Source organism: Vidua chalybeata, chromosome 9, assembly GCF_026979565.1.
Source record: "Vidua chalybeata isolate OUT-0048 chromosome 9, bVidCha1 merged haplotype, whole genome shotgun sequence".
Lineage (NCBI taxonomy): Eukaryota > Metazoa > Chordata > Aves > Passeriformes > Viduidae > Vidua > Vidua chalybeata.
This window is the reverse complement of record NC_071538.1, coordinates 6,090,705-6,116,303: the sequence shown is the minus strand read 5'-3', so window position 1 is coordinate 6,116,303 and position 25,599 is coordinate 6,090,705. Positions and strand designations below refer to the sequence as shown.

The 25,599-nt window shown below is 44.7% G+C and overlaps 1 protein-coding gene across 1 annotated transcript in view; it reads left to right on the top strand.

The window, feature by feature from the left end:
* Positions 1 to 25,599, top strand: part of PDE4B (phosphodiesterase 4B) — a 184,114-nt gene that overhangs the window by 12,693 nt on the left and 145,822 nt on the right. Inside the window, exons 2-3 of the mRNA XM_053950999.1 lie at positions 7,513 to 7,621; positions 9,314 to 9,570. Coding sequence (XP_053806974.1) covers positions 7,580 to 7,621; positions 9,314 to 9,570 — 299 coding nt within the window. The 5' untranslated portion in view covers positions 7,513 to 7,579. The remainder of the gene's footprint in view (positions 1 to 7,512; positions 7,622 to 9,313; positions 9,571 to 25,599) is intronic.

Genomic DNA, 25,599 nt, shown 5'->3' with positions numbered 1-25,599 from the left:
CGGCTCTGAAATAAAATTAAATAGAAAAAAGAGAAAAAATTCCTTCTTTTCAGGCAATTTGGCTTTTCCCAGAAAAAACTCTTGGGGAAGGAGATCTGAGGATTTTAAAACCTTTTCTTTTGGACAAAAGGTCCTAAAGCTCAACCTGTGGGAGAGTTTAGGAGAGGAAGAAGTGAATGAGGGACAGGAGCCAAGGGCTGCTTTAGTTCTGCAGTGTTTATCCCATAATAATCCCCATGGATCTGCAGCATTCCTGTTTTCTGGAGGCTCAGCAAAGCTTAGGGGTGACAATAAAAACACAGGGGGAGCATCAAGTGGAATTTAGGAAAAAATCAGCCAAAAAATGTACAGGGGGGAAATCTGCCTGGCTGAATTTTCTGGGGTTTGGTGTGTTTTAAAATTGATATAATAATAATAATAATAATAATAATAATAATAATAATAGTAATAATAATAATAATAATAATAATAATAATAATAATAATAGTGATAGTGATCAATTGTGATAATGATAAAATAAAATAAATAAGTGATAAAATAAAATAAAATAAATCGTGATAATGGTAAAAATTGTAATAATTGTGATAACAATAATAATAATAATGGTTCTGACTCTGAGAGCTGCTCAGCTGCCCTGAGGAGTGGGAGGCTCTGCAAATAATTTGCTCAAGGAACAAGAGGGAGAGAAATTGCATCTTTTAATAGTCTGCCTCATTTTCCCCTTAATTACCTTGGAAGTCCTGATGTGGGGAACACTTGAACTGAATCCTTTGGAGCTGTCAGAGCTGATTTTTAATTTCACTCCATTTTTGCACAATAGGAGATGAGCTTTTTAGAAAGATTAAAAATCCCAGACATAATCAGGAAAATAGAAAATTGTTTTCTGCTCAAGCTGTGAATATTTTCTGGAAGTTTCCTATGAAAAATGGGCTAGTGAAAATTCCAGGAAAAGAAATCCATGAAAATATCACCAGAAAATGGTGACAAATTGAGAATTGTGTTTCATGGGAATTCCACAGAGCACCTCAGGCCTAAGGACAGCAAAATATGGATTTTTTTTTTTTTTTTTAACTGAAAGAAATGAAGAGAAATGACAACCTGGTCATCTCTGCAGGAAATCTGGGGATTCCTGGAATTTCTGGGACAGACTGACTGGGGCATTCCCAGCTTTAATGCTTGGATTGACTCCAGAGAAGGAGGAGTCCTTGCAATCTTGCTGATACCCTGGGAAGGAACCTCCTAATTAAAGCTGAGGCACAGTTTTAATAGTAATTAATTATTTAAAGGTAATTTTTTGGCCATGCCCAACTTGGTTGGAGTTTTCTCAAGCCTCTACAAAGATCATCCTGCCTTTAACATTTTTTTTTCTAGTAAGAAAATTGGTTGGATTTATTCCTGGAGATAAAATTGTGACTTTATCCCGATGCCTGATGGCTTAAACCAGCAAATTTGGGTTTTGAACTCAGCCTGGCAATTAGGACTAAGCTCAGGGCAGCCTTGGGAGAGGCCAGAGGGGGAAAATCCTTTCTCCAGAACTTTGGGAGAAGCCAAACCAGAGGAATTCCTTCTCCAGAGCCTTGGGAGGAGCCAAACCAGAGGAATTCCTTCTCCAGAGCCTTGGGAGAGGCCAAACCAGAGGAATTCCTTCTCCAGAACCTTGGGAGAAATCAAACCAGAGGAATTCCTTCTCCAGAGCCTTGGGAGAAGCCAAAGTGGAGGAATTCCTTCTCCAGAGCCTTGGGAGAGGCCAAAGTGGGAAAATCCCTTCTCCAGAGCCTTGGGAGAAGCCAAACCAGAGGAATTCCTTGTCCAGAGCCTTGGGAGAGGCCAAAGTGGGAAAATCCCTTCTCCAGCTGCGTGGTACTGGTGGTCTCAGGTAGCAAAGCTAATGAGGATGAGAATGGCAGTGGTAGGAGATAAAGGCTGTGGCAGCTCTAAGGGAAAATCCAGCTCATGGAATTCAGCAGAGGAGGGATGTGGAGCTCTTGGAAGGAATCCAGAGGCTGGGAATCCCAAGCCTGCACATGAAGATGTGTTTTAGGGATTTCTGTAAATAGTGGAGTTCACACTGGATGAGCTGGCAGCTGTTCTTTAACCGCTGGGTAGGAAACTCAGGCTTCATCCCGTGCATCCGTGGGATTTTATTCTGCTTCTCCAGGATGGTCCCAGGGATGGAGCAGCTCTGCTGGCAGGAAAGGCTGGGAGAGCTGGGAATGTTCACCTGGAGAGGAGAAGCTTTGGGGTGAGCTCAGTGTGGCCTTGCAGAGCCTGAAGGAGCTGCAGGAGAGATGGAGAGATTTTGGACAGGGATGGAGGGACAGGACACAGGGAATGGCTCCCAGAAGGTAGGGGCAGGTGGGATGTTGGGAAGGAATTCCTCCCTGGGAGGGTGAGGAGAGGCTGGGATGGAATTCCCAGAGCAGCTGTGGCTGCTCCTGGATCCCTGGAAGTGTCCAAGGCCAGGCTGGACTCTGGGGCTTGGAGCCACCTGGGAGTGAGGAAGGTGTTCCATGGCAGGAGGTAGAGCTGGATGAGCTCTAAGGTTTCTCCCAACCTAAACCATTCCATGATTCCATGAAATCCCTCTTTTCTGAATCACTCTTCCCAAGTTCCAGCCATTAGTGCTAATAGGTGCCCTTGCTTATGTTTTACAGAGCTCTGTGAAATCTTCCCAGCTATTGCTGGGAATGAGAACAGCTTGGGTTTTCTGAGGAGGAGGGAATTTCTCGGAGCTGCCAGAAGCTCTGCAGAGCACTTGAGCTGTTGCTGCTCACAAGAAATGGGAAAAGGTCACAGAAAAGAACAACATTTTCCTCAGCAAATAAGTAATAAAGAGGGGAAATTCTTAGGGATGTGTCCAAGGAGGGCTGGAGCAGCTGAGGGAGCTGGGGAGGGTCTGGAGCCCCAGGAGGGGCTGAGGGAGCTGGGAAGGGGCTGGAGAATCCCTGAGGGAGCTGGGAAGGGGCTCAGCCTGGAGAAAAGGAGGCTCAGGGGGCCCCTGTGGCTCTGCACAGCTCCTGCCAGGAGGGGTTTGGGATTTGCTCCCAGGGAACAGGGATAGAGACAGCAGGAAAGGGAACGGCCCCACAGGAAGTTCAGCTTGGATGTTGGAAAACAAATTTTCGCTGGAAGGGTGCTGAGGCATTGGAATAAGTTGCCCAGGGAGGTGTTGGAGTGTCTCTGTCTGGAAGTGTTCCAGCCTTTCCCTCCTTCCTCCTTGCCCAGAGAAGCTGAGGCTGCCCCTGGATCCCTGGCAGTGTCCCAGGCCAGGTTGGAGCAGCCTGGGACAGTGGGAGGTGTCCCTGCCCAGGATGGGGTGGAATGGGATGAATTTAAATCTCCCTTCAGCACTCCATGATTTTGTGTGAAGCAGGAGCCCATCTGTTCCTCCTGCGAGAGCCAGACCTGAGATTGTCACTTTTTTTTTGGTGGCTGTCACCCTGTCTGAGTCAGTGCCTCTCCCTGTGAAGTTCTCTTGGATTTTAAGGAGAATCCATTTGAATCCCAGCTCCCAAGTGATGTAATTCCCTGTGGGATCAGGTGATCTCCTTCATCCCTTTCCTTAGAAAAGCTTCTGCAGTAATTCACAATTCAGCGTGCCTGGGGTTTATTATCTCTGAGCATTTTCAGGACCAGCATTTTCTTGGAAGAAAAAATCCTGCTCCGGTGCTGTGGTGGAAGTGAGGAAGAAGCAGGTGTGGGACTGCAGGATGTGCTGTTATCGGGGTTTCACGGGGATTTGTTTGGGGTTTCACTCTCTGTTTGTGTCCTGCCTCCCAGAAAAGTGGGAGGAACTGGATTTGGAGGCTGAGAGGATCTGGATCAACAGCTCTGCTTCCCAAAACTGCTGTTCATCCAGGGAGTGGGGAAATGGGATTGGGAGCCAGCCTTGGCTGTGTTTGTGGGACAGGGAGATCTTTAGGGCTGAGGGGATCAATCTGCTCCTCACATCCCCTGGAGCTTTAACCCTGCCCATGGAGAAGCCCAGATGTGTGGGAAAACACAGGATGGAACGTGGGTCTCATATTCCAAACCCTCCCAAACCTGCACGTGAGGATGGGTTTTAGGAATTGCTGTAAACAGTGGATTTCACACTGGATGAGCTGGGCAGCTCTTTTGTAACCAGTGTGTAGGAAAATCAGGAAACGCATCCATGGGATTTTATCCTCACTGTCAGCTGCTTCTTGGGAACCCTTTCATTCACACCCTGGCTGGATCCCTCTGGAATTGCTGGAGTGTTTTCCCACCAGTTTTGAAACACGTGGTCAAGGAACACAAAAATCTTCAGGTGGAAGCTTGGTGTAAAAAGAAAATTCATATTCCACTTGGGATATATTCCAGGAAAATGGATCAGACCCAACTGCAGCACTGATTTTTCTTCACAATTTATTTACAAGAGCAAAGCTTTGCTGCTGTTCAGCATTCCCTGATCCCAGACCCAAACAATCCTCTGGGATACAGGGGTTTTTTTGAGGATTTGGGTACTGGAACTGTAATAAAATCTGCATCAATGAGAAAGTGTTCGTGAGGAAAAAATTCCCAGGAAGCCTCTTTGGAATGTTTTCCTCTGGTTTATTCTCGCCTTAAATGTTCATCCCAGGTGTCAGATTTTTCTGGGAAGGCACAGGAAAGAATGAGTCAGATTTTAATGGGAATTTAGTCATGACTAAAGGAAGTGTTGGGTTTTCTTCAGGCCTCAGAGCTGCAATTCCCACAGAGCAAAAGCTGGATCTTATCATTATCCGTATTCTGCTTAAATTAACTTTGAAAAATCAATAAATACTTATAAAGCTGTGGTGTGAGAGGGGTCAGATTTTCACAGAAATGATCTTCCAGTCAGCCCGGCCCATCCCTCCATGTCCCATTTCCTGCTGTCCAGCCTGGTCCTGGAGTTCAGCAAAATTTGGGAAATATTCTTAAACTCTAATTCCTTTGGATTTTTTTTTTCCAAAGAATATGTGGATTGAGGTTTACTGGAGAATGTGGAGGTGGTGTTGGTTGGAATTGATGATCTTAAAGGTTTTTTCCTGGCCTTGATGGGTCCATGATTCTCAGGAGTTTCTCTGGATATTTATTTATGTGGGTGTTTCTTTATTTTGCTTTTCCTTGTGAAATTGCACATTTTCAGGAAGCAGCTCCAGTTTGTGTTGGGATCCCAGTCCCTGCAGACCAGGGCAGTGACAAACACCCCAAACTGGGCTTTGTTAAGCCCAAATGGGACTTTATTAAACACAAATCTGCTTCATTCTACTGCTTCCTTTTGGTTTTCCCATGAATTTTGTCTACATATAAAGGGAATTTTTATTTTTCCTGGCAGTGAGCAGTCATTCCATGTTATCCCTATCTGTGCATGTCGTGGCCATATTTAACATTGATATCTGGGGATTTATCATTTAATCCTTTAAATAACAGGGCTTTTAATTTCTCCTCATTGTTGAAGATGGATAAAATCCTTCCACTTAATCTGGAATTGGGTTCTGCTGCTTGAGCACAACGTTTGTGCTGCTCAAAGGGCAAAGGCTGTTGGAGGGGATTTTCCACAATGGATAAAAGGGACATTTGGAATCATTTCCCCCGGGGAGCAGAGGGTGCCCAGCGTGGAGAGGTTCAGCTGCAGAGGGAGCAGCCAAGGAGGGCTGGAGCAGGAGATCCTGGGGGCTCCTTCCAAGGTGGCATCCCATAATTCCTGCAGTTTCCTCACTCCTGGATGTGCTGTGGATGAGGAGCCAGCTGAGCTCTGTGGAGATGAGATTTTTCCACATTTTGGGTTTTTAACAATCCTTCCACTTCACTGGGGTATAACCCAACCTGGGTGCTGTACAGGTCATGCCCTAACCTTAATCTTAACCCTAAATCCAGTCCTAACCCTAAACCCACCCTGAGGTTCTGCAGGTCCTGCCCTTACACTAACCCCAAACCTACCCCTAATCCTTACCCTAAACCCTCTCTGAGGGTTCTGCAGGTCCTGGCCTTACACTAACCCCAAACCTACCCCTAATCCTAACCCTAAACCCACCCTAAGGGTTCTGTAGGTCCTGCCCTTACACTAACCCCAACCCCACCCCTAATCCTAACCCTAAACCCACCCTAAGGGTTCTGTAGGTCCTGCCCTTACACTAACCCCAAACCTACCCCTAATCCTAACCCTAAACCCACCCTGAGGTTCTGCAGGTCCTGCTCTTACACTAACCCCAAACCTACCCCTAATCCTAACCTTAAACCCACCCTGGGGCTGTACAGGTGCTCGAACCTTAATCTTAACCCTAACTCTGATCCTAAACCCATCCTGAGGCAGTGCAGATCCTGTCCTAACTGTAACCCTAAATCCACCCTGGGGGCTGTGCAGGTCCTGCCTTAATCCCAATCCTAACCTTAATCCTAACCCTAACCCCACCAGGGAATGGGATCTGGAGTTGAATTCTTAGGGAATGCTGATGATGATTAGGGTAATAATGAAATAAAGGTGCATCACCACAGCAGGTGCTGAGCTGCTGAAACACTGAGATATTTCCACGTAAAAAGGATGAGGTCCAGAGCAAATATTCCACAAATCCCAGCAGCATTCCCTGCTCCCTGCCCACACCACACTGCCCAAAGAGCACCAGAGAAAAAAAACCTGCACAAAACTCCTCCGAACCTTTCCAGGGCACGACTTGTTCAGTTTTAATGTGCCCAGCAGGGGTTTGTGCCTTCCCAGCAGGCTGGAGATGGTTTTCCATGAAAATCAGCGAGGATTGGGGAGATGCAGCCTGGTGCTCAGGAAAAGTGAATCCCTGGAGCCCTGCAAAACTTGGGATGAGAGTGGGAAGCAGCTGCAGGGAGGCAGCGCTGCTGTGGGGTGGCACCTGGGGACACAGTGGGGCTGCTTGAGGGATGCACTTGGTGAGCCTAAAAATCTTCCCCAGCCTTAAAAATTCCAGAATTTTCTCCTCATGGGCAGCCAGGAATAAACCAGCTGGGAATTTAGTGGTGTATTTGTTATCAAACCCCGTTTAGTGTCCAAAAATATCTAAACATTTATATACCAAAATTATAGATAGATTTCTAGAATAGTCCTAATTAGCATATAATTAATTAATACAATTAATATAGAATATATACATATATAATTATATATATAAATATATAAATTTACAGAAAGATATAGAAATATATATTGATATATATAAGAATTTGTTACATATTTATATACATAATTATACTATATATAATTATATAATCTATACACAATTATATAATATATAATATATAATTATATCTAATTCAATATATATTTGAATTTTAAAATATATAAGCAATACATAATAGATAATTTATATATTTGTGTGCATAATTATATATTATATATAATTATATCTAAATAACTCATACATATTCATAGACATTAATTTTAATATATAATTACATAATTATATCTATAATTATATACATATATTTTAAATTTTAATTATATAAATATATAATTTATGTGTGTTTATAAATAGAAATATATAACAATTTCTTTTCTTTCAGGTTGCCCCTCTGAAGAATTTCTGTTTACCTGAAGTTTTTTATCCTGGGCTGCATTTGCAACTTGATAATGAAGAAAAGCAGAAGTGTCATGACAGTGACTGCAGATGAGGTGAGTTCCTGCTGAAGGTTTATTTTTCCTTATTTTTCTTTCCTTTTCCTTTTTTTTACATTGTGAAATTGAGCTAAAAATTGATTTTGTCTTCTTTGGTAAATATAAACTGGTTTGGCTTTGATTGCTGATGGATAATCTTGGAGGGTTTTTAGATAGGAAGAAGAAAATAAAAGCAGCACATTAAAAATGAGCAGCTCAAGCCTGGGAAGGTTCGGAGGAGTTTTGTGCAGGTTTTTTTTGCTCTGGTGCTCTTTGGGCAGCGTGGTGTGGGCAGGGAGCAGGGAATGCTGCTGGGATTTGTGGAATATTTGCTCTGGACCTCACCTTTTTTATGTGGAAATATCTCAGTGTTTCAGCAGCTCAGCACCTGCTGTGGTGATGCACTTTTTATTTCATTATTACCCTAATCATCAGCAGCATTCCCTAAGAATTCAACTCCAGATCCCATTCCTGGGAAATTGTCTCTCTTTGGAGTGATGCCCTGAAGCCTTAATTGGCTGCTTTTGTCCTAGGGCTCCCAAAAAAATGGGAAATCACTTGGAATGTGTGAGAAAAGAGTGGAAAATGAGGGTTTGTGTATCCCGGAGCACTTCTCCAATAAATAAATAAATGTTGTTTCCCACTCTTCCCAAGTTTTGCACAGCTCCATGGGCTTAATGACCTTGGAGGTGTTTCCTGACCTTAATGACTCTGTGACTGTCTGATAATGAGACCCCTCTCACCAGAGTGTGAATTTCCAAGAGCACTGGTGGTGATAAAATAAAAAGCAGAGCAAGCAGGCTGTGCCAAGTCCTGGACTTGTGGAGTTCTCATCTCCTGGGATGGTTCTGGCTGGAGAATTGAGTTTTATCCTCGTGGAGGAAATCCTTTGTTTGTAAAATTTAGTTCTGGAGTTGTGGCATGGTTCTGGCTGGAGAACTGAGTGTGGTTTACCCTCGTGGAGGAAATAATTTGTGGAATTCAGTTCTGGAGTTGTGGGATAGTTCTGGTTGAAGAACCGAGTGTGGTTTATCCTTGTGGAGGAAGTAATTAATTTGCAGAATTTAATTCTGGACTTGTGGAGTTCTCAACTCCTGGGATAGTTCTGGCTGGAGAATTGAGTTTTACCTTCATGGAGGAAATGATTTGCTTGCAGAATTTAGTTCTGGACTTGTGAAGTTCTCATTTGGAATAGTTCTGGCTGGAGAATTGTATTTTACCCTCATGGAGGAAATCTTTTGTAGAATTCAGTTCTGGAGTTGTGGGATAGTTCTGGTTGGAGAATTGAGTGTGGTTTACCCTCGTGGAGGAAATAATTTGTAGAATTTAGTTCTGGAGTTGGGAAGTTCTCCTGATACTGTTCTGGCTGGAGAATTGTGTTTTATCCTCGTGGAAGTAATTGCTTGTAGAATTTAGTTCTGGAGTTGTGGGATAGTTCTGGTTGAAGAATTGAGTGTGGTTTACCCTCGTGGAGGAAATTATAGAATTTAGTTCTGGAGTTGTGGAGTTCTCATCTCCTGGGATAGTTCTGGCTGAAGAATTGAGTTTTTTCCATGTGGAGGAAATAATTTGTTTGTAAAATTTAGTTCTGGAGTTGTGGAGTTCTCATCTCCTGGGATAGTTCTGGCTGGAGAATCGAACGTGCTTCACCCTGGTGGAGGAATCCTTTGTTTCCAGAATTCAGGAATCTCAGAGGCCTCTCTGTTGCAGAACTCCCTGGATTACCTGGAATGTGGGCTCAGCAAATCCTACAGCACTTCCAGCCACGCCCTGGGCATTGACCTGTGGCGGGGCCGCCGGTGCTGCTCGGGCAACCTGCAGCTGCCCCCGCTGGCCCAGCGGCAGACGGAGAGGGCCAGGACACCTGACAGGGACATCAGGACACCTGACAGGGACATCGTGTGCAGACCCACCACCCTGCCCCTGCTGCCACCTCCCAGCATCGCCATCACCACCTACCACGACTGGTAAGTCTCATTTCATTCTGCTTTTAGTAATTCATTGATTCGTTTGCTCCTTTTCTGGTTCCAAATTGGCTTTTTCCTGTCTTTTTTATTACAAACTAACATCTGATTATCTCATATATATTAATCTGATTAATCAGTCTCTATCAGTTGTTGTATCATGGATATAAGTTTATAAAACAAATTGTTTTTTATGGTTTTTTTGAAATTCTACTTGGTTAAAAACCTCTCTCGAAACTTGATTCTGGTCTCAACCAGAGGATTTGTGTTCCTAACGTTGCACCCACACGAGTTCAGGATGGTGCTAAACTCTCCCACAAAGGGTTGAGGAAGAGGCTCTGACTCTCTGGATGTTTCCCATCCCTGTGTGAGGAAAAAGGCCTGGAAAAACCCCATTGGGATCTAAAGTTAAGCTGGAGATAAATCCCCAAGAAACCATCAGAGAGCTGATTACAAAGGGCTTGCTCCAAGGTGAATTCCAAAATTGGAACTGGGGTGAAGTGCCAAAACAAGGGAATTAATCCAGAGGGAGAGGAGAGTTTTCCTGTGCTGGAATTGGGTTTTATGGCAAAATAAGGATGTGTGTCCTGCTTGTCATGGCAATACTGAGGTGACGTTAGTGTGGCCTTAAATTCCATGCTCTCAATTTTGGGTTTAGAGTCAGTTTTAGGTTCTAGTTTATAAATGCTCCACTCTCAGCTCCATTTGCTGGCTCATGTTCCTAAGCTGGAGTCTGGGTGTCTGTTGAGCTCGGCTCTCTCTGCATTTGTACAACTGGAGAGGATCCCATAAGCTCGAGGTAAGTCCCAAGAAACCATCAGAGAGCTGATTACAAGGGGGTTGCTCCGAGGTGAGATCCAAAACTGGAACTGGTGTCAAGTGCCAAAACAAGGGAATTAATCCAGAGGGAGAGGAGGAAGGTAAAGCCTTGGGTGTTCCTGTGCTGGAACTGGATTTTATGGCAAAATAAGGATGTGTGTTGTGCTTTTCCTGGGAATATTGAGGTTGTACTAATTGCACCTTCAATTCTGTGCTCGCACTTGGGTTTAGGATTGGCTTAAATTCTAAACTTTCCTCTCTTGGCTCCGTTTGCTGCTTCATGTTCCCATCATTATTCCAAGTTGGAATCTGTGTTTTTGTCAAGCTCAGCACTTTCCATTTGAACAGCTCTAGAGGACATCCCAGATCCATTTGTTAAAGTCCTTTGGAAAGAGTTTTCCTGCTGAAAATAGGATTTCTAAACTGCCCTGGAATAGCTGAGATAGAGGAATTGCAGGAGCTTTTGTCCAGGTTTTGTGATTAATTGCTGGGATAAATGCAACCAAACGAGTTCCCTAATTTCAGATGGGTTGGGAATTTTGGCAATGAAAGGGTTGGCTCACCTTTGTGAGCATTGTGTGAATGTTCCCTTTTGTGGGCTGGAATTTGCACTCCTGACAGCGGGAGCCTTTCCACAGGGTGGGCTCGGAAGGATGGATTCACTCTGAGCTTGGAATGTGCCTCTGTCCATGGTTTGGGAGGGATTGCCAGGGATTTGTCATGGATTTATCCCTTGGAACACAAGAGGGCATCGCTGCTCCTCTGTTCCGCTCCAGCAGAATCCGTGCCTGTGGATTTTCCTGACAGCCCTGCTCGGGTTGTTGCTGTTTCTGTAGTGCTGAAAATTCCCGGTTTTCCACGGGAACTGGAATTGTTGGTGTGACTGGGATGCAGCTCTGTCCCAGCTCCTCTTTCTGCATCATCCTCAGCTTCCTGAGCACTTATATTGGCTGATCCTACAAAAACTGGGCTGAACATTCCCATTTATTATTGACATCCTAATCCTCACCTCCCTATCCATTTACATTGGCTGATCCTACAAGAACTGGGCTGAACATTCCCATTTTTTATTGACATCCTAATCCTCACCTCCCTGACCATTTACACTGGCTGATCCAACAAAAACTGAGCTTAAAATTCCCATTTATTATTTCAATTCTAATCCTCACCTCCCTATCCACTTACATTGGCTGATCCTACAAAAACTGGGCTGAACATTCCCATTTTTTATTGACATCCTAATCCTCACCTCCCTGACCATTTACACTGGCTGATCCAACAAAAACTGAGCTTAAAATTCCCATTTATTATTTCAGTTCTAATCCTCACCTCCCTATCCACTTACATTGGCTGATCCTACAAGAACTGGGTTGAACATTCCCATTTTTTATTGACATCCTAATCCTCATCTCCCTATCCAGTTACACTGGCTGATCCTATAAAAACTGGGTTTAAAAATCCCATTTTTTTATTTCAGTCCTAATCCTCACCTCCCTATCCACTTACATTGGCTGATCCTGCAAGAACTGGGCTGAACATTCCCATTTTTTATTGAAGTTTTAGGCATTGAGGGTTCTGGAGCAGGTTAGCACTGAGCTCTGCCCCATTCCAGGCAGTTCTTCCCTACAGAATTCCCAATGGCTCAGGGCCTGCCACCCTCTCAGGAGCACAGCCATGGAATCATGGAATGTTAAGGTTGGAGAAGATCATGGGTTTGGGATAGAAATCCAACAGAGCTGCAAGCTCAGTGCTTATTAGTGATACAAAACCCAAATTAATTGAAGATTTGAAGGAGAAAAATAGTGGCTAAAACATGGAAGATGTTTCTGGAGACAGCCAAAAAAAATAAGGGAAGCTAATCCCAAAGCAGAAATTCCAAACCAGGTGTGATGTAATAATTTTCTGTGGAAAAGGAAGGAAATATTCCCCCAAAACAGCCTTTATGGATCCTGCAAGGCAGGAGGGATATGGGATAGAGATCAGGTGACAGTCTGAGTGGAGAAGTCTTCCAAGCTTCTCCCCCACAATTTTTGTCCCTATTTTCATCCAAGTTGTTCAAATGTTTCCCCAGTCTTGCTCCATATTTTCTGACTCCATCTTTGTGATAGGCAGTCCAGGCAGGAGGGAAGAGTGAGGGTGTGAAGAATAAATTTGTAGCTGCACTTGGAGCATCCAGAAGAGTTTTCCCCCCATTTTTTTTGCTCCTTAGCATCTCCTGGGTTAGAATTGGCAGCTCATTCCCACCATTTCTCCATGTTTCCCTCAGGTGTGTGGGGGATATTTTGAAGGGTTTGCAGCAAATATTGATGTTGAAACAAAAATGGGATTTATGGTGAACCCCAAAGCGTGAGGAAATCAAGGATTTAAGAATTCCATGAGGAGTTGATCTGGTTTAATATTAAATATTGGAATGCACTTTTTTAGGGATTAAAGAGGCAGGTAAATATTTAGGATATGGCAATAAATACTTCATTAAAATATCTATTTGCTGCCTTATTATCCCTCATTTATGGCTCTTTTCTTCTGGAATCATTTTATTGTGAAGCCTGAAGATGAGAATCTGTAAGGAAAATATGAAGGGATTGGTCCTATTCCCCACATCTACCTGGAAACCTTCCTGGAACTGGGAAAAATCTACTCAGTCTCTACTCCTGTAGTACTCCCGTTGTTCTCCAGATGGTGGTGGTGGGCAGCAAATTAAAAACAGCGCTAAGAGCTAAATCAGCCCGAAATTCGGGATAATTTTGGGCACTGGGTTACTCCAAACCTTCCTCGGGAATTCTGCCTTCAGCCAGAGCCAGCTCGTCCTGCCTGGGAGGCTGCTGGGAATGAATGGGGAATTGATAAAATGGGAATTAAATGGGGGATTGATAAAATGGGAATTAAATGGGGATTGATAAAATGGGAATGAATTGGGGGATTGATAAAATGGGAATTAAACGGGGGATTGATAAAATGGGAATTAAACGGGGGATTGATAAAATGGGACTTAAATGGGGATTGATAAAATGGGAATTAAATGGGGGAATTGTTATTGGGGAATTGATAAAATGGGAATGAATTGGGTATTGATAAAATGGGAATTAAACGGGGGATTGATAAAATGGGAATTAAACAGGGGATTGATAAAATGGGAATGAATTGGGGGGTTGATAAAATGGGAATTAAATGGGGATTGATAAAATGGGAATTAAATGGGGGATTGATAAAATGGGAACGAATTGGGGGATTGATAAAATGGGAATGAATTGGGGGATTGATAAAATGGGAATTAAATGGGGATTGATAAAATGGGAACGAATTTGGGATTGATAAAATGGGACTTAAATGGGGATTGATAAAATGGGAATTAAATGGGGGAATTGTTATTGGGGGATTGATAAAATGGGAATGAATTGGGGGATTGATAAAATGGGAATGAATTGGGGGATTGATAAAATGGGAATTAATTGGGGATTGATAAAATGGGAACGAATTGGGGGATTGATAAAATGGGAATTAAATGGGGAATTGATAATATGGGGATTAATTGAGGGATAGAAAAGTGGGGATTAATCGGGGGATTGATTGATCAAATGGGAATTAATTGGGGGATTGATACAATGGGAATGAACTGAGGGATAGATAAGTGGGGATTAATTGAGGGGCAGATAAGGGAAGTTAGGATGATAAAGGGGATGAGATTTGCATGGAGAATTAAGGATAACAAAGCTGGAATCAGGCTGGGAAACCAAGCTGATGCTCCTTCCATATCCCATGGATGAAAAGAAGTATTTGGGAAGCTGCAACAGGAACTGCAGGATGAATCCTCGAAATTCAGAAGGAGACAATGTTTTGGAGAAATGTGGTTTTGGTGGTTTTTTAAATTTTCTTTTGTTTTTTTTTCAATGCTGTTCCCAACCTTGTTATAATACCCTGAAAAATTGGAGTTTTAATTCTTAGAAAATTTCAAATCCCAAGAGATAAGAATTGAAGGAATGTGCTGCAAGCTTGGAATAGGGAAAAAAAAAAAAAAAAAAAAAAAAGATGAGGTGGCTTCTCATGTGGTGTGAAAAACAAAAAACCTGGAGGAAAAATACTTAAAATCAGGGTTTTTATTTTTATACTGATATTTAAATCACAGAATGGACATCACCTGCTTCAAGATATGGATCATTTCCATAAATCCCATCAGTTTCTGTGCTAATGAGCAGGATCAATTATTCTGATTGAACATCCCTCCTGGATTTCAAAAGCCTGCTCTGCATTTCTGGGAGACTTTTCCTTACCTTGGAAAAGGAGCTCAGTGGTGTTCCTCAGAACATCCCATAATCTGCAGGGAAAAGAGGTTTTAATTATTCCTTGCTGTTTCTGGGAGTTGTCTGTGGAAACTCAGAATTCCTGGGGTTTTTCTGAAGTTCCCCAACAATATCAGAGATGTCTTGGAGAAATCTTGGAAAATCCATGAGGGATTTTCTGCTCTGGGATTTTGTTTTCAGTCCATGGAAATATTTCTGGGTCTGTTCAGGGTTTTTTCCTGGGAATGAACTTGGGATTTGGTGGCATCTCGGAGACCTGGGATCCCTCAAAACAGTGGGAGAAGCTGGGAATGTTGCTAGGAGATGAGAGCCCCTGAATTACCTGCAGGTGGATCATAAAAATTAGAGCTTAAATCCATTTGGAATCCCCAGAGTGGGAAGCAGGGCCTTGCTTGGTGTGGGAAGAGGAAATTCCTTGGATTTCGGCCTCGTTGCTGCCATTTGAACTCCTCAGAGACCAGAGGAGGAAATGGCCATGGGGAATTCAGGGAACAACTCCCATTAAATCTGCTGTTCCCTCATGTTGGGAGGTGTTCCCACAGGGAATAAATATCCCACATCCCTGCTGGGGTTGGGATGGGGTTATTCCCAAAGTTCTGTAGTGTTCCCACAGGAATATCCTTGGTTGGGATGGGTCATTCCCAGTGTTCTGTAGTGTTCCCACAGGAATATCCTTGGTTGGGTTGGGTCATTCCCAGTGTTCTGAGGTGTTCCTTTAGGGAATGTCCTTGGTTGGGTTGGGTCATTCCCAGTGTTCTGAGGTGCTCCCACAGGGAATGTCCTTGGTTGGGATGGGTTATTCCCAGTGTTCTGAGGTGTTCCCACAGGGAATGTCCTTGGTTGGGTTGGGTTATTCCCAGTGTTCTGAGGTGTTCCCACAGGGAATATCCTTGGTTGGGTTGGGTCATTCCCAGTGTTCTGATGTGTTCCCACAGGAATATCCTTGGTTGGGATCGGGTCATTCCCAATGTTCTGTAGTGTTCCCACAGGGAATGTCCTTGGTTGGGTTGGGTTATTCCCAGTGTTCTGAGGTGTTCCCACAGGGAATGTCCTTGGTTGGGTTGGGTCATTCCCAGTGTTCTGTAGTGTTCCTTTAGGGAATATCCTTGGTTGGGTTGGGTTATTCCCAGTGTTCTGAGGTGTTCCCACAGGAATATCCTTGGTTGGGATGGGGTCATTCCCAGTGTTCTGAGGTGTTCCTTTAGGGAATATCCTTGGTTGGGTTGGGTCATTCCCAGTGTTCTGATGTGTTCCCACAGGAATATCCTTGGTTGGGTTGGGTTATTCCCAGTGTTCTGAGGTGTTCCCACAGGGAATGTCCTTGGTTGGGATGGGGTCATTCCCATGTGGAATTGAGGCTCAGTCAGAGCCATAAACCCCAGCCACGGCCGTGTGTGGCACTCAGGGCTTTGAGGGGTCACATCTGACATCCCACCCCAAATCCCGCAGATCTTCTATCAAAATAAATCCCGAAAATCCTTTCTATCCAAAAAAACGGGGGCAGGCCAAATATCCCAAGGTCGCCGCTGCGGTGTCATTCCAGATGCCAAGCTATCCCATAAAAAAAACTGGGAAAAAAGGTGATTTTGCTCTCTCTGACTTAACTCTGCTGTTATTTCTCAGCTAAAAATACCCAGAGAAGTGTTTTGTCTGCCTACATTTGGATTTTGGCTGGTGCCATCAGTTTCTGAAGCTCTTGCAGCTTCAAAAAACTTTATTTTTATGTTTTCTTGGAGGCCTAAATAAAAGAACTATGATTAATATGAGGTGTAGTTACCCAGAGGAATTTTAAGATGGATTAATCATAGGTCAGGAATTAAAATTATGGTTATTTCAAAATCACTTGTTGTCCACAACTTTAATTTTGTTGTTGCCACCTAATCTTTTAATTCCTCACCATTTATTGAATTCATTGAATTTTACTCCAGATACTCCAAATAACATCCCCTTTTTGTGTGAATTGCAAAGTGATCCCAATAATTTTATTAAGGATGAGCCTGGAAGTTCGGAGCTGCAGGGTTTTGCCTGGAGATAAAAGTGGTTGAAAACAGAAGCACACAGAAAAAAAGGTTTTTAATGATTCAATGTTAATTATACACCTCAATCCTGAGTGCAGAAAGACAGCTTGGGATGTGTGTGGAAGGGGAAGAAATGAGTCACTGTTAATCAGCAGAAGACAACGCAGCTTCTGAAATATTTTCTTCAAACTTCACCCTCGCTGGCAGAGAAAATAAATGAAAATTATGGAAATAGGGTCGATGGAAAAGCTGAATCAGACACGAGGCTGACAGGAATTTCTGACTAATGATAACTCATCTCCAGGGAAAGGGCAAACCCCCTTTGTTCTCACCTGCAGAACCTGCTGGGGCTCAGCTGCTCCAGGGCACTCATCGCTGGGAATGGCCTAGGCTGGGCTTTGGGGTGAGCTGAGCTTTATGGGCCCTCCAACCCAATCCCTGGGAGCGTCCTAGGCTGGGCTTTGGGCTGAGCTGAGCTTTATGGGCCCTCAAAACCAATCCCTGGGAATGGCCTAGGCTGGGCTTTGGGGTGAGCTGAGCTTTATGGACCCTCAAAACCAATCCCTGGGAGCGTCCTAGGCTGGGCTTTGGGGTGAGCTGAGCTTTACAGGCCCTCCAAACCAATATCTGGGAATGTCCTAGGCTGGGCTTTGGGGTGAGCTGAGCTTTATGGACCCTCAAAACCAATCCCTGGGAATGTCCTAGGCTGGGCTTTGGGGTGAGCTGAGCTTTATGGACCCTCAAAACCAATCCCTGGGAATGTCCTAGGCTGGGCTTTGGGGTGAGCTGAGCTTTATGGACCCTCAAAACCAATCCCTGGGAATGTCCTAGGCTGGGCTTTGGGGTGAGCTGAGCTTTATGGGCCCTCCAACCCAATCCCTGGGAATGTCCTAGGCTGGGCTTTGGGGTGAGCTGAGCTTTATGGGCCCTCCAACTCAATCCCTGGGAGCATCCTAGGCTGGGCTTTGGGCTGAGCTGAGCTTTATGGGCCCTCTAAACCAATATCTGGGAGCGTCCTAGGCTGGGCTTTGGGCTGAGCTGAGCTTTATGGGCCCTCCAAACCAATCCCTGGGAGTGTCCTAGGCTGGGCTTTGGGATGAGCTGAGCTTTATGGACCCTCTAAACCAATATCTGGGAATGTCCTAGGCTGGGCTTTGGGGTGAGCTGAGCTTTATGGGCCCTCCAACCCAATATCTGGGAATGTCCTAGGCTGGGCTTTGGGCTGAGCTGAGCTTTATGGACCCTCAAAACCAATCCCTGGGAGCGTCCTAGGCTGGGCTTTGGGCTGAGCTGAGCTTTATGGGCCCTCCAAACCAATATCTGGGAGTGTCCTAGGCTGGGCTTTGGGGTGAGCTGAGCTTTACGGGCCCTCCAAACCAATATCTGGGAATGTCCTAGGCTGGGCTTTGGGGTGAGCTGAGCTTTATGGACCCTCAAAACCAATCCCTGGGAGCGTCCTAGGCTGGGCTTTGGGCTGAGCTGAGCTTTATGGGCCCTCTAAACCAATCCCTGGGAGTGTCCTAGGCTGGGCTTTGGGGTGAGCTGAGCTTTATGGGCCCTCCAAACCAATATCTGGGAGTGTCCTAGGCTGGGCTTTGGGGTGAGCTGAGCTTTATGGGCCCTCTAAACCAATTCCTGGGAGTGTCCTAGGCTGGGCTTTGGGCTGAGCTGAGCTTTATGGGCCCTCCAAACCAATATCTGGGAATGTCCTAGGCTGGGCTTTGGGGTGAGCTGAGCTTTATGGACCCTCAAAACCAATCCCTGGGAGCGTCCTAGGCTGGGCTTTGGGCTGAGCTGAGCTTTATGGGCCCTCCAAACCAATATCTGGGAGTGTCCTAGGCTGGGCTTTGGGGTGAGCTGAGCTTTATGGGCCCTCCAACCCAATATCTGGGAATGTCCTAGGCTGGGCTTTGGACTGAGCTGAGCTTTATGGGCCCTCCCACCCCAAACCCTTCCATGATTCCATCATTCCATTGGTTTTCTTCAGTTTTTGGCTCCTTTCGTTCAGTTTCTGCTCGGTTTTGTTCCGAATTTTAGTGGTTTCGTTTCATTTTGGTTGGTTTTCTTCAATTTTTGGTTTAGTTCAGTTTTTCGTTGGTTTCGTTTGGGATTTGGTTGGATCTGTACCATTTTTGGTTGGTTTTGTTCAATTTTTCGTTGTTTTTATTCAGAATTTGATTGATTTTGCTCAGGTTTAGATTGGTTTTGTTCAGGTTTTGGTTGCTTTTGTTCAGGATTTGGTTGGTTTCATACAGTTTTGGTTGTTTTATTCAATTTTTGATTGGTTTAGTTCAGTTTTTGGTTGCTTTTGTTCCGTTTTTGGTTGGTTTTGATCAGTTTTATGATTTTTTTCAATTTTTTTGTTGTTCTTGTTTAGAATTTGATTGGTTTTGTTTAGGTTTTGGTTGGTTTTCTTCAGTTTCTGGTTATTTTAGGTCAGGATTTGGCTGGTTTTGTGTAGTTTTTGTTCAGTTAGTTCCGCTTTTTGTTATTTTCATTCACTTTTTGGTTGGTTTAGTTCAGTTTTTGGCTATTCTAGTTCACTTTTTGGTTGGTTTAGTTTAATTTTTGCTTCACAGCACCTGGGGACATGGTCAGTGGTGGACTTGGAGGTGGTGCTGGCTCAGGGTTGGACTTGCTGATCCTAAAGGTCTTTTCCAACCTTAGTGATTGTCTGACTCCATGATTTTGTGGTTTCCCAAGCCAAACTCCCCAAAATCCACCTATAAATCCCATTTTTAAACACTTGTGGCCAGGTTGCTGCCTCAGTTTCCCGAATTCCTCTTGGTCCAGCTCCACCTGGCCCTGGGGGCTGCGATGCCTTTGGACCTTTCCTGATGTGTTTTCAGTACCTCCAGCTGGAATATTTCCAGATTTGCCTTTTGTGGTGATTCCCTGCTGGAATATTTGGAGCAGAGGCCTGGAGAACCCTGGGAACGTCCCTGGAATGAAGCAGAGGGTTGGGAATGCAGGATTGTCCCGTGCTGCTGCCTCCCCCCAGCTCCAGAGGCTTTTTTACCCAGCACTGGAGACCTTTTATCCCTTAAAAAATCATGGAATTTCTGTTTTGCTTGGACAAGCCCCAGCCACCTCCTCCCTGACCCTGTTTTTATTGGCAGTGGCACGGAGCTGCTCTCGAGGAGTTTTGGCTGTGGATTTATTCCTTTAATTAATGGACAAAGCTTTCTGGGAATTCTGACAGCCGAGCAAATCCTGCTCTTTCCCAGCTCCAAAACGTGAGGCACTGGCAAAGCTGGAAGTTGTTGAGCAGGGAATGTTGTGAGTTTTGCCTGGAATTCCTTCGGGAAAACTAGCTGTAAAAAAATCCACTTTGTAACCCTAATTCTGGTTAATCCGAGGGAGCTGATAAGGGGGAGGTGATCTGAGACACAAAGAAATAAAATAACTGGAATGAAACTGGGATTATTTCTGTAAAGGAACTGAAAGTCTGGAAAAGCGGGAGGAAAATACAAAACTGTGGATGAATGGTGGAATTTTCTGTTCCTCAGCCACTGTGGGACCCATATCAGTGAAATTTGTGGGCTGGTGAAGATGATTTCAGTCCTTTTATGGCAAGGAAGAGGAGGGTGCTCCAAAATTCCTTTTTTTTGTCCCTTTTTTGGGCAGTTTTCCACAGAAATGCATGGCAGGATGCAAAAATGGCTGGGCAAAGTGGGTGTCTGGATTAGATCCAGAGGATTATCTGGGAGCACCAAGAAATGACAGAGCAATATTTTGGATTTTTTTTTTTTTTTCGTATTTGTTGTTTACCAAATACGATTAAATACGATTAATTCCAGATTAAAAAATCCTGGAATTGTTTAGGTTGGAAAAGCTTCTGAGGTCATCAGATACATCTGTGTCCCCAAGTGCCACATCCACAGAGCTTTTAAATCCTGCCAGGAATGGAAAAGCCTTCCCAGGAAGGAATTTTCCCTCTCCATCTCTGTATTAACACAAAGCCTTTCTCATCAGGATATACGAAATTTTCAGATTTTTTCCATTGGCTTCTCCTTTCTCTGGAGTCACCTGGAGGTCTCTGCCTGTGAGGAATAAATTGATTTTTTTTTTTTTTTTGGTAATATATTGCAAATACCTTCTGTAATCTATAGCTGTGAAATGAGGAAATAATCACAATTAATACAGATTGCTCTGACATATGGGATTACTCACTCTGGATATATAGAAGGCATTTCAGTGTTCTCTGGGAATAAATCAGGCACAATCCCAAGTTGCTAAGCAAATTCCCTTCTTACATCACGCCCTGGTGGCTTATATAATTTGATAATAAAATCTAAATGAAATAAATTTCTAATGAATTTATAAATATCAGTTTATTCCCAGTTACTAGGAGGGAACAGCAGAAATACCTGTAAGACAAAAGGGCATCGCAGCGTGGTATAAAATTGTATTTTTTTGGCAGATAACTTGTGTTTTGTGGGGGATTTAATATGGGAAAAAAACTGTTCCAAATCCAGGTTAGGACAAACGGGAAGGCACCGGGTTTGCTGTTCTTCCCAAAGCCTTCATGCGTGTTCTGAATGCAAATCATTTTCCTGTGCCAGGGAACACCTCGTAAAGCTCAGCTCAGACAGAAGCAGGGCCTGCCTGACGTTGGGGATTAATTCAGGGTGAGCAGATTGAGCACCCAACCACTCCCTTTTCCCAGGGAATAGTTCCTAAAGATGGAATTGATTTTTTTGGGACTGATCTGGAAATTATTCTGCGCCTTCTTGGCCTTGTTGAGATTCTGGGTGTTTTAATACTGGAAAACTTAGGGTTTAATTCAGTTTTTGGTTGGTTTTGTTCAGTTTTTGGTTGGTTTCTCAACCAAAAATTCCCTTCCCAGAAATTCCAGGGTCCCCTAAATCTGTGGGAATGGAGATCCACAGTGGATAATTTTAAACCACTAGATATAAAACAACCTTATCTCTCAACAGGAATCTAAATAACAGTGGATTGTTATTAATTTTTTTTTTTTTTTTGCCTCTCAAACGTGGGGAATTTGTCATTTAAACCTGTAATTAGGGATGGATTCCTGCTTGTCTTGCTGCAGGAAACTTTCAGGGAAGGAGAAGGAAAATCCTTAAACATGTAATTTCCAGTTTTCTGTTGTGGAGCCATCTTTTAGCAGCTCAGCCTGTGAGGCAGCAGCTGCAAAGGCAGGTGGTTTTGGGGGATTTTTTTTTTTTTCCTTAAAAATTGACCAGCTGAACACCATGAAACCTTCTGCTTTTGGGCTGGAAAGATTTTCCTGGGATTTGTTCAGCCTTCTGTTAAAAAGGGATGGTTAAGGCGGGGTTGGAGATTTTTTTATTCTGCAGAATTCCAGACTGGCTTGGCTTGGAAGGGATTTTAAGGATCTTCTGGTCTCATGCCATGGGCAGGGACACCTGCCACTGTCCCAGGCTGCTCCAAGCCCTGTCCAGCCTGGCCTTGGGCACTGCCAGGGATCCAGGGACATCCCCTTCATCTCCGGGAAGCATCAGCAGCACCTCTTCACAGATGAGGGGATGATGCTCCCCAGCATTTCTTTGCTGTTCCATTTTTGTTCCTGCTAAACCCTGGCTTTGGTTTGGGTGCTGTGATGTGGCTGATCCAGTGCAGCTCAAATTCCAATGGCGAATTCCTGTTTTCCAGACAGAATCACCAGTTTAACCCCCCAGAGTTGGGTGGGATGATTAAAATGCCAGTGGGGTGTTTAGGTCAAGCCTAGAAGCAGATTTGCTGCAACTCTGAGGGAGCTAAAGTAAAACTGGGACTAGGGTGGAGTGGAATTAACTAGGAGTGGTCTGTCCCTGCTGGAATTAGTGGCAGTCACCTGGGATGGGCACAGGGCAGCCCTTGGATGTGATGGAAGGGAAATAAGGGGGAAAATAAATTCTATTTTGTATCATTTCCTCTCATGTCAGCCCCTTCCCTGCTCCTCTCCTTTCTTTTCCCTTTTTCTCCGCTCCTGTTGTGTCTCCAGAGCTGCTCCATCCCTGCAGAGGTCCCACAAACAAAGGGGTTTGTACACAAAGGGTTCTTTGTGGGTTCTTTGTGGGTTCCCACCCACAAAGGGTTCTGTACCACAAACACATCCTTCCCTGCAGCTCCTTGGATTTCCTGGGAATGTTCTCCAGCTTTTCGCAGAGCTGCTCCCAGCTCCCCTTCCCACATCCCTGCCTCCTTCCCCTCTCTTTGCTCACAGCCACTGCTCTCACTCCAAGCCTCGCCTGTCATTCCCTATCCTGACATTTCAATCCTCTTCCAGTTCCACATTCAAGGATTCTCTTCTCCTGGCTGCTTCCCTCCTCCAGCTCCCAGTTCCTTGATGTTTTCCTTGTCTTGCTCCAGACATTTCTCTCTCTGATCCTTTTTCTTCGTCTCTGCCTGTCTCCACTGCCGGGGTTGCTGTGATTTATTCCTGGTGCTGCCTCATCCTGGCAGCTCCAGCTGCTGCCTCAGGGGCTGAGCTGGGGATCACATCCCTGTCAGTGCTGTGACATTTCCACCACAGATTTATTCCGTGCTCTGCTGCTGGCTCTGTAACCCAGTTATTTCCCAGTACAAATGACAATTCCCGTATTCTCTGCTCTCTCATTCCTTCTTTTTTTTTTTCTCTCCAGTCTCTGTGTTGGTTTCATGCAAGAAAAAGTTATTGTTTTTATAGGGTTTTTTTCCTGCCTTAGCTCAGTTTGCTTTTCCTCAAAATCTCGTTTTCCCACCCTTCCCCAAACCCAGACATTCCTCTTTTCCTTTTATTTCCTACTGGGAATGAGCTTTGGCTGATTTCTCTGCTCTCTCTTCAGCCTCATGTTCATCTCTCCTAGAGCTAATGGAGCTGGTCGGCTCCTGGAATTTCTCTCCTGGAAATCCATCATGGATCCTTTCCCAACCCATTTGGCAGGAGTCCACGTTAAGTAGGGACAGTGCTGTGAAATCCCATCATGTCCTGTCCCAGTAATGGGGTTTTTGTCCATCAAATGTGGTCTAATTTTAGTCTAAAAGGGATTTGAAGGGGTTGAATCCTTCCCTTGTGCATCCCCAGCTTTTATAAATGTTTGGAATTGTCCATCTCTTCTGACCTTTCCAATCCTGGGCCTGATTTAAGCCAAGGAAACCTCACACCCTGCTGTGTGTGAGGGACCTTCCAAGTAATTCCAGAAGTAATGAAGGAACAGCCCCTGCTGCTCCGGGAGCACATGGATATTCCATGGATTAAATAAAAACTACTGAGCAGCAATTAAACCACACAGAGGGGATCTGTGATTTTTATTTTATAAAGAAAAATCTTAATTTTCAGATTGTTTGGAAGTTTAATAAAGATTTTATTTTTCCTGTTAAAGGGGGAATTCTGTCAGCCAGGATTTCTGGAAAAGGAGACTTCGTACTTTGTACTGATTAAAAATATGTTTTCCCCTGGGTTTCCTTGCTTGGAAAAAAGAAGTCCAAGTAGCACCAGCAAAGCACAGTCCCTTGAAATAATTTCTGTAATTAATTTGCTGTGTGGTTAGTGGAATCTTTTTGGGATGCCCTTGGGATGGATGGAACAGTGGCTGGAGTACAAGAGGAGAATTCCTGACTGGTTTTATCTCAATGTGCTCTGAGGAAGAATTTTCCAGTTGCTCTGCCCCTGGCTGAAAGCGCTGTGAAAAGTCAGCTAAAAGCTTTTCCTTGGCTACTGGAGCGTGTAGGACACTTCAGAATTCCCTTTTCCCTGGTGTTTTACTCCATCCTGGCTATCAGGACTCGGGAACAGGTAAATAAAATAATGGTGCTGCTGAAGAAGAATGATGTGTTCTTGTTGCTTAGCAATTGCTCTCAGCACACTCAAGATCAGCTTATGACGAGGAGTTGCAGGCTTGGAAATGTTGTTTCTCACCCTATCAGTTATTTTAACCAAATATATTGAAACTTGCAGCACTTCCAGGCTCTTCAGCGAGTTGGGAAGCGGGGATGGAATCTCACCCAAATGCATTTAAACTTCTGAAAGTTTCCTTAATTGTCCTTTTTCTTCCAAGTGGTCTCATTTTCCTGCCAGGCACTTTCCTTCAATCATCTTTTCCGCCTCCTCAACAATTCCTGCATTTCTGCCCCTTCTCTGAGGGAATTGTTATCTTGGGCTGCAGACAGTAGTCTGTGGGGATGGACAGATCAGTGCAGGGTGTTCCTGGGGTCTTCAGGGAATCATGTTCATTTGTAAGCCAGGGTCAATCCAGGTTTGAGATGAACGGATGGAAAACAGCCCTGGGAGAAGGGTTGGAAGTGATGATGGGTGAGACTGGGCTGGATGTGCCCCACTCAGGTGAGGCCCCACCTGCAGAGCTGCCCTGGAGCACAGGGATGTGGAGCTGCTGGAGAGAGCCCAGAGGAGGCCCCGGGGCTGCCCCAGGGCTGGAGCCCCTCTGGAGCCAGGCTGGGAGAGCTGGGGGTGCTCACCTGGAGAGGAGAAGGATCCAGGGAGAGCTGGGGGTGCTCCCCTGGAGAGGAGAAGGATCCAGGGAGAGCTCAGAGCCCCTGGCAGGGCCTGAAGGGGCTCCAGGAGAGCTGCAGAGGGACTGGGGACAAGGCAGGGAGGGACAGGACACAGGGAATGGCTGGAAGCTGAAAGAAGGTAGATTGAGATGGGATATTGGGAAGGAATTCCTGGCTGGGAGGGTGGGGAGGGGCTGGGATGGAATTCCCAGAGCAGCTGTGGCTGCCCCTGGATCCTTGGCAGTGCCCAAGGCCAGGCTGGAGCAGCCTGGGACAGTGGGAGGTGTCCCTGCCATGGCAGGGGTGGCTCTGTGTGGGATTTAAGTTCCCTTCCCACCCAAACCATTCCGTGATTCTGTAACCCCCCAGAAGCTCTGATGCCCTGGGTGCTCTCTATTCCCTGCAAACACAGGGAATTCCTGCCAGGATTTTCAGAT